Source organism: Notolepis coatsorum (assembly GCF_963971535.1).
Source record: "Notolepis coatsorum genome assembly, chromosome: 14".
In the NCBI taxonomy this organism is placed as follows: domain Eukaryota; kingdom Metazoa; phylum Chordata; class Actinopteri; order Aulopiformes; family Paralepididae; genus Notolepis; species Notolepis coatsorum.
The window spans coordinates 13,222,143-13,232,060 of record NC_140178.1 but is presented as its reverse complement, the minus strand read 5'-3'; the positions used below and the strand labels follow the sequence as shown (position 1 = coordinate 13,232,060).

At 40.5% G+C, this 9,918-nt stretch overlaps 1 protein-coding gene across 1 annotated transcript in view; it reads left to right on the top strand.

Annotated features, from left to right (window-relative positions):
- Positions 1-2,526: 2,526 nt before the first annotated feature.
- Positions 2,527-9,918, top strand: part of hs3st3b1a (heparan sulfate (glucosamine) 3-O-sulfotransferase 3B1a) — a gene marked incomplete at its 5' end in the record, with an annotated part of 13,532 nt that continues 6,140 nt past the window's right edge. The window contains one exon of the mRNA XM_084328495.1: positions 2,527-3,092. Coding sequence (XP_084184621.1) covers positions 2,527-3,092 — 566 coding nt within the window. The remainder of the gene's footprint in view (positions 3,093-9,918) is intronic.

Here is a 9,918-nt window from a genome sequence, read left to right as displayed (position 1 = left end):
AAATTAAGTTATTACCATATAACTCTGTATATGATAGCATGTACAATAGTGCTGTATATACATTTATACATACAGTACATATTATATATCCATATCTATATGAATATACCTGCATATAATTCTTCTATATACCTGCATATAACCCATATAACTCTGTATATATACCGTATATATATATATATATATATATATTCTTACCGTACATATCTATCCACATCTGTCATGTACATACCTGCATAATCCTTTTTACATATCTGTAGATATTATATCTACATATCCCTTATAGTTACGCTGCTGGCCAGTATGACTTACTTACTACCATACCATAGTGTTTTTATACCTGTCACTGTACATATCAATACTACAACCACATTTTGATTAGCACTATTACTCAGTAGCAGGGGTGTAAAGTACTTGAGTAATTGTACTTCGTTACAATACTTAAGTACTGTTTTGGGGGATTTGTACTTTACTCTAGTATTATTAGGTTTGTATACTTTGTACTTTTACTCCATTACATTTCAGAGAAAAAAAACAGACTTTGTACTCCTTACATTTAAAATGCAGACCTACAAAGTACAAATCTCACAGGTCCAACCATTTTAATTAGTATATTTTAATTGTTTATCTGGCCGAACTAACGTTAACGTTATTAATCCTGTGACCGCAGGTAAACAGCCAATCAAATCCCCATCAATGGAAAATGAACCCGCCCATACCCATGCTGATTGGTCCTTGTGCAACACTAGAAAGCGGGGATCTTTGATTAAACACCTGCTATCAGACAGATCCGCATTATGCTGTGGTTAATATTGTGATATTATTCAGGGTACTGTAGTAGAAAATGTATAGTTTCTATACCATAAGATCATAATTACATAATTACTATTGATCTACAAATCAGTGATATCAGCTTCCCTTCGAGCTCTGTAACATATTAACATTAACAGACCTCTGTGGGAAAGGTTGTGTTTATCTTCATCAAACAATATTCAAGGTAGAATGTGTACAAAAGCAGGACATGATGACATAACCCAGAACATTAAAGCCAGGTCATCAGGACATGGGGGGCCTTGTCAAAAGCCCAACGACCTTTGTCGATGATGTAAGATCGTATGATTTGAGGGAGGACACTCCAGAATACTGTTTACTCCAGTATTCTATCTTTAATATTGTGATATTATTCAGGGTACTCCAGTATTCTGTCTTTAATATTGTGATATTATTCAGGGTACTCCAGTATTCTGCCTTTAATATTGTGCTATTATTCAGGATAATCCAGTATGCTGTGGTTAATATTGTGATATTATTCAGGATACACCATTCTGTTTTTAATATTGTGATATTATTCATGCTGTAATGTGAATACCGTCCATGTTAGTTTACCTTCAATGGAGAAGTGCATTAAATAATTGTAATGCAAAAAAAGTGTCCTCTGTTCTTTCATTTCAGCATTGTCTATCGCATTGTGGGCAGAGTGTATGCTTGGTTTCATTCCAACCTTGCCTAAACACCAGCTGATGATTTCACTAATTGGCTCACCTCTTCAACTAACTCGCCTGGTGCAATGTATAGTTCAAATGAAAACTTGGCCCACGATGGAATGAGTTTGAGACCCCTGGTCTATCCCTTTAAAAAAAATTACTTTTACTTTTTAGTACTTAATTAAATTTAAAAGTAGGACTTTTTAACTTTTACTCAAGTGTGTTTTTAGCCAGATACTTTGACTTTTACTTGAGTCATATTTTGAGACGGTACCCATACTTTCACTTAAGTATAATTTCTGGGTACTTTTTACACCCCTGCTCAGTAGTACTAATTTATTTATTTTATACACAGTTTATTCACCTGTACATTTTTTTGCACTTTCCTGTTACATTTGCACTCTGGTTGGATGCCAAACTTCTTTTCGTTGTACTGTACTTGTTGTGTGTGCTACATGATGACAATACATTTGAATTTAATTTAATCAAATCGAATCCAATCCAATCTAATTTAAGAACTCAAGGGACAACAAGCATTGAAATATTAGACCCAAATAAAGCGATCTATCTATTCTGATATTATTTTAATTAAGCGATGATTCTTCTGATTCCACAAACTGTTGATTGTATGGAAATTAAGAGTTGTTTGTTACTCCCATTGCTTGATACGAGAGGCTATTATCTGTTCGGGGCTCTGCTCTGATTGGTCTGCTTTAACTGTCAATCATACGCCCTCCAGCCTCGGGTTGATCCACTCCTTGGTGCGCTCTTGCGCGCTCCTCACACACCGGCTGGTGAGCAAGTGATGGGAGCCGCCGCGGACTCACCTGGCGCGACTAGTATTATTCTATCATCTTAAAAAACACATCTCAACGTTCGCACAACTGGACAGAATATGACCGTCTCTCAACTCTAAACCCGTGGCATTTAAAAAAAAGGAACATGCGTTGACGCGCGTTTCTCTCTGGGATTTTATAGGAGCGACAGAAGCGCGCACAGTGAACTTCTGTCAACATGCCTACTTGGAACAACCGGTCGTCTTATGGAATATAGTCCGATATTTCATCACAATCTACATGTCGTGCCATCATCATCCCACGTGAAGAAGAACAAACTATTTGTGTTTTGCATCATGATGTCCCTCTGGGTTTACATGGTTTATTGTTGTGTTGGTTACTGTTCCACCATGCCGAGTCTCATGATGGCCAATTCTGTAGATGATAATAATTATGAGTTTGACAATCAGGATCAGGACTCCTCTCGTCGGGACCTGCTGCTGGACAACGGGAGCGACCTGGACACCAGCAGCCGGGGAGGCGAGGAGGACTGGGAGGCGAGGACCCTGGGAGGAGACGAGGAGGATATGATGTCCAGTTTCTTCAACGAGTCGGAGAGTAGTAGTAGTAATAATAAGAAGTTGCTGCCCCGGCCCATGCCCCTCGCCCTCCTCGGGGTGAAGCAGTTGCCCCGGGCCATCATCATCGGGGTGAAGAAGGGTGGTACACGGGCGCTCCTGGAGTTCCTGCGCGTTCATCCCGACGTGCGCGCGGTGGGCGCAGAGCCGCACTTCTTCGACCGCAGCTACGACAAGGGTCTGGAGTGGTACAGGTACATACATGATCGATCAGTTTGATTAGATTCGATTCGAATGTATTGTCCTCATTATGCGGCACAAGTACAGTATACGACCAAAAAGAAGGTTGTCCTGATGTAAACAAGACGAAAGTGTTTCTCTGGTCTGCATCCCCTTAACAGTTGTGTGTATTGAGCTGTACTGTATACTGTACCCATTCTGCAATCTGTTAATAACGTTTTCATTCATTCATTCATCCAACCAGAGTGCAAATGTAACAGTAAAGTGCAACAGCAACATGATCTATTATGAATTAATGAAAATGTTATTAACAGATTGCAGAATGGGTACAATATACAGTACAGCTCAATACACACAATTGTTAAGGTGGTGCAGACCAGAGAAAGTCTTTCGTCTTGTTTACATCAGGGTCCCCCATTTTCAATTCATAGTGAAAAAATCTTTGGCCACTACGGGTATCGAACCCGCGACCTTCGCGTTATTAGCACGACGCTCTAACCAACTGAGCTAAGCGGCCACTTTTTTGTTGCTGTTGTTGTATTCTATTAGATTCGATTAGAATAAAATGTATTGTCACCATACAGCACAAGTACAGTACAACAACGTAAAGAAGTTTGGCATCCCGCCACCACACAAATGGAACAGAAAAATGCAACAGTAATACACAACAGATCTATTCGTTTTATTTGATTCGATTAAAATGTATTGTCAAGACTCATCATATTACAGCACAAGTACAGCATGACGAGAATAAGTTTGGCATCCAACAGTCGTCGACTCGTCGTCATAATGATGTTCTCAAATCGATAATCTTGTTTAATAATCGTCATTTCAATATCAATCAAAAATAATCTCGATTATGATTTTCGACATAATCGAGCAGGCCTACTTTCCGACTGCATCTTTGGCTCCAAAGAGGTTATTGAGATTAGATTAGATTCAAATGTATTGTCATCATGCAGCACAAGTGTAACAGAAAAGTGTAATATTAGTATACAATGTACAGGTGATTAAACTGAATATAAAATATATAAATTAGTACTACTGAGTAATAGTGCTAATTATTAGCCGACCGTTTCCGACTTTATGATTGAAGAGTAAAATGTTTGATATTTCACCCAAAATTAGTGTAATTTTCTATATTAGATCGAGGCCCGGTTGAATTTTGTGGTGTTTATACACACGCTCAGAATAAACGGCTTATTGGAATGTGTGTGTGTGTGTGTGTGTGTGTGTGTGTGTGTGTGTGTGTGTGTGTGTGTGTGTGTGTGTGTGTGTGTGTGTGTGTGTGTGTGTGTGTTGATAATTACTCATAGGTCCATTGACACATAGTTGATTGGCCTCAAGTAAATATGTCTGGCACACTATAGACAAATGAATTAGAACAAGATAAGAGAAGATACTCCTTTATTGATCCCCTTGGTTAAATTCTGGTGTCGTAGCAGCATGGGGGGGAGGGGGGCACAGGTATGGGCAGGGTAATAGTAGAAAGAAGGCAATACAATTAGATCTGAATATAAAAAATATGAGAACAAATAAACAGTGTAAACAATGGAGATGAGGATCTGTTCTGTATGCCCTATCGGTTATATTATACGTTATGCACATACACATACAGAGAGAGAGAGAGGGAGGCGAGGGGGAGAGAGAGAGAGAGAGAGAGAGAGAGAGAGGGAAAGAGGGAGAGAGGGAGACTGTGACCTCTTTTTTTACTTCTAATTTTTACTATGTTTTTATTTCATACTTATCTTGTCATGCACAGTCTCTGGAGCGCAACAGTAAGAAGCATTTTGTACAAAAGTATTCTGTACTTCTGTATGACAACTATTAAAGAAACTTGAAGAGGGAAAGATGGAAAGAGGGGGAGAGAGAGAGACACACACACACGCACACGCACACACATAAATATTCACTGATAAATCAATGGCCAAACCAATTGTAAGGCATGGTCATAAAGTTAGGCTATACAATATTCTTGCAATAAATTCAGCCTCCCCCTCCCCAGGACAGGAAGAGCAGGTGAAATCGGAATGATTTACACTTAAGACCTAAACGAAGACATCCTCTCTTGAAATCACATCTTCAGTGGGACATGATAATAAAACTAAGCGATTAAACACCCCTGCTATAAAGTGTGACTCGAGGATTTTGTTACTAACCAGCTGGTGATAACAATATATACCAGACCAATTCAGATTTCAGCTATACTTATGGGCTATAACGCCGAATGTGAAACGTAGGATTGCAAGGCTCACATTTTCAACAACAACAACAACAACAACATTTGACTGAAATCCAAAACATAATTTGTGACCTTTATCCAGAGCAGCTCAAAACACCACGAGTGAGCGTACAATCACATTAGATTAGATTAGATTCAAATGTATTGTCATTATACAGCACAAGTAGGCCTATACAGTACAACGAAAAATACGTTTGGCATCCAGCCAGAGTGCAAAGGTAGCAGTAAAGTGCAATAGTAACATACAATGTACAGGTGGTTAAACTGGGTATAGAATATATAAATGAGTACTACTGAGTACAGGGCTAATCAGATGTATGTACAGTATGTTTGCGTGGGCCCCTATGAGGCAGACCTCTCTAACCCAGGCAGTGGTGATGCATATCTCCTCACCACACCGAGCTATACTATCACGTCTTTCTCTTGAGGCCCGGAAGTGTTCGATTAGCGCTGGTATTTCTGTGCGTTCGTCCTCGCTGTTGTGTTCGCGCTCTCAGAGCGCCGCTGCTTGCTTCCCTGCTGGCTCTGCGTGACCTTCGCTCGCCCGTTCCTGGAATCTTCATATACCGTACTGCCCTTGGAATTCCTATACCGGCTGCAGTGGTTGTTTATGAAAAGGAGGCGCTTAGAGACAGACAAAAGGAGAGAGAGAGAGAGAGAGAGAGAGAGAGTCTCTTCACTCGCTCCTACAACCTGTTGGCAACATCGTGACATCATCGACTCCGAGTAGCCGGGTTGAACTGCATTGGTAAATAGTCCCCAGGTATTGATGCAATGCTTTTAGAGGTCCAATACATTTCAAAGACTGCAGTTTATATAGCTGCTTTTATCCAAAGTGCTGAATGCTAACAAGTTCAAGTTTCAAGTTTCAAGTTTCTTTAATAGTTGTCATACAGAAGAAGTACAGAATACTTTTATACAAAATGCTTCTTACTGTTACGCTCCAGAGACTGTGCAAGACAAGATAAGTATGAAATAAAATAACATAGTATAGCATGTAAATTAGAAGTAAAAAAAAAAAATGAGGTCACAGTGTTCAGTATAGACATATGTACAATGTTCGATGCAGAATAGACGTAACTGAGTTACCATATAATATACAATACTGTGCAGTGTACTAATATACAATACTATATAGTGCAAGGCAGAAATGGGATGGGATGGGATAACAGCTACCATATTGTACAACAAAGGCTTTTTTCCCCCCACAGTGTGACTCAAGTAGTTCTCAGTTCACCAGAATAACAGCTGTTCACCTGCTCACACACAGTGCTAAGTGCTACACTGTGAACCGGTGGGATGATTATCCTGAAACAGTTTATACAAGTGCCTTGAAATTCACCTTTCGCTATCTTACATTTTACACTTACATTTCCATTTGATTCACTTAGCCGACGGCCTTTATTCCAAAGCGATTTACAAGTTCTGCACAACGGGTCAGCAGGAAGGGTACACACTCTGGCAGCTAAGGGTCAGTGAGATTGTTCGTCAAACAGTGTCGAACGTGAGCGCTATACAGTCTTGAGTGCGCACTGCGTAGTGGTATAGAGTATATATTATATATATAATATATAATATTAGCATAGTAGATAGTAATATAGGCAAGGTAGAAGCACCTAACGTTAATCATCTACTGTTGTACCCTAAAAGTTCCGGGGATGGAACTTTGGTAGTGAACACTCCATGCCAGAAGGAACCATATTATTAGCAAGAGATTCAATATTCAAGATTCAAGATATATTTGTCATACTGTATATGCACAGTTAAACAGACAGTTACACCGTACAATGAAAATTTTACTTTGCTCACCCCCCCCTCCCCCTTCACACAGAATCACAAAAATATACACTTAAACTAGAATAAAAAAATATAAAGAAAGGGTTTAACGCTAAAAATAAAGAATCTTACAAAAGATAAACAAAGTAAAAAAAGAGTGACAGTATTGCACATTCAGTTCACACGTGTAGTGGGAGAAAGGATATAAAGTGCACTGTGCATTGATGCGTCGGCGATTAACACTATTAACATTATTAATAAGGGATTATTAACAGTGGCTGAAGCGCTCATTCGACTGAGACTGGAGATTAGCAGGCAGTTTCAAAGACCCCCAGATGCTGATTGAAAGCCAGCTTCATAGTGTGCTACAATAGGGGTAGTGAACCATATGTTCAAAAGACTCTTCTCTAAAGCCCCTCTAAGAATTTCCGGACAGGTTTTAGGACACTTTGGGGGACGACCACTCTGTAAAGAGGATAGTCTTTTGTCCATCTCTACTGACTGAGGAATGAGGACACACTGAAAGAGGCCAGCGAGGTGGTAGACTTTATCAATCATTGTCTTAAAGGTGCTGTAAGTGGTCTTTTCTTTGTTAGAATAAGTGGCCTACATGTTAAAACAATAGCTCTATACACTCCGACAGCCATCACTGATATAGAGTGTTTTTGTCAGTAACATGGGGTCTCCCAGTCCCTCCACTCTGCAGTAAACAATACAAAAGAAATGTCTGGTATCCCGTTCCCACTTTATCCAATCAGGAGAGAGAACTCCGCACACTGCAAAAATAAGAAATAAAAACCAAAAAAAAGTTTTAAGAAAATGTGTCCTTGAAACAAGTACATTTATCTACCAGTGCAGTGAGCTAATTTGACTTCAAGATTTCTTGAAATATAAGTAAAAATATCCAAGTTCTCTCTCCTGATTGGATAAAGTGGGAAGGGATACCAGATCACCAGACACTCTATATCAGCGATGGCTGTTGGAATGTAGAGCTATTTAACACTGATTTTAACTAAAGAAAATACCACTTACGGCGCCTTTAATCGACCGATCTCAAAACAAGGTATGGGAGGCAACCGTTTGTGACTGGACGATCGAGAAAAGAGGGCGGGGCTTGAGATGGGGTCAAAATCGTCCCTGAAAAAAAAAAAGCGCCGGTGGTGTTGCGGCTCATGGATACAACAGTAGCCAATGAGAACGGGTACGCGTGAGTCACCGGAGCGATGAAAGGAAATCTTTGAAGGGAAAAAAATAACGACCACAAAAACGGCGATGTCCACGTAACGAGTGAAGCAGGATGTACACAAGGTTGACCCATTGTATAGTATAGTGACACATCAGCTACAGATGCACATATAGAACATACAAAGAGCGCGCTCTATTCACGAAGAGTACATCGCCCTGTAAAGAAGGCCACAGCCTTGTGAAGGTGGGAAAGTGTATTATTGGCCCTTTTATCTCTAGACTTATATAATTAATTTAGTTTCCCCTCAAGTGGTGATCTGGCTAATTAAAAACAACGTGGCCCGAGGAAGCTCAGCTAGAACACAGTAAGCGCTGCAGTTTGACCAATCACACGGCAGGGCAGCACATCGATAAACCCTTAACCCTTTCACTACCACACTATAGAAGGTTAACCCGTTCACTACCACACTACAGAAGGTTAACCCTTTCACTACCCCATTATAGAAGGTTAACCCTTTCACTACCCCATTATAGAATGTTAACCCTTTTACTACCCCACTACGGGAGGTTAACCCTTTCACTACCACACTATAGAAGGTTAACCCGTTCACTACCACACTATAGAAGGTTAACCCTTTCACTACCACACTATAGAAGGTTAACCCGTTCACTACCACACTATAGAAGGTTACCCCTTCCAAACCGCAGGAGCTATGCGGTATTTGTTGGAGGTGAAATCGAAACATCATTCTGAATGAAGTAGTGTGGCGCTTCAGAGATGTCCCAGCCTGTGAATCGTCTTCTACAGACTTAAGAAAACATTGCTATTGCACTTTATGCAGGGGCGTGCACAGACAATTTGGGGGGCAGGGGCACAAGCCAAAAAAGGGCACTTAACCCACCAACACCCAGTGTTCATATTTGACATTTGACATTGAATTTGTTCATATCCTTTGGATGGGCAGGGGCTCAAGCCCTCCTTCGGCCCTATCTGTGCACGCCACTGCACTTTACTGTTACATTTGCACTCTGGTTGGTGCCAAACTTATTTTTGTTGCACTATACTTACATAATGACATGCAAAATGAGAATACACTTTAATCTAATGTAATCTAACCAAATAGCATTCAGTCACAACATTACACTATACGACGTGATACAACTTAATTGAGCAGTTTAGCGACGGCTTACAACGTCGTAGCCTTTTGACGTGGAGTTTATTATGGGGGGTGGTTGACAGTGGAGGTACAGCGGTGGTCGTCTGGTAATCAGAAGGTTCCCGGTTCGATTCCCCGCTCCTCCCAGGCAGCGTGTGTCGACAGTATGTCCTCGAGCAAGACACATTAACCCCTTAACGGCTCCCGATGAGCAGGTTGGCACCTTGCGTGGTCGTGAATGTGTGATGAGTGAATGGGTGAAATGTGCGCACCCAATTGTAAAGCGCTTTGGATAAAAAGAGATATATAAAGGCACCATTTACCAATTTTTTGCCTTTTGACGTGGAGTTTATTATATACCATAACAAAACCTCCACCGCGCATCAACACGTCTGGCTCCCTTTGTAAAAAAGGAAAAAGGCTGCTCCGCAGGAGTGCAGAGAGGAGGACGGTAACGCCTGAAAAAGGTGCGTGTCAACA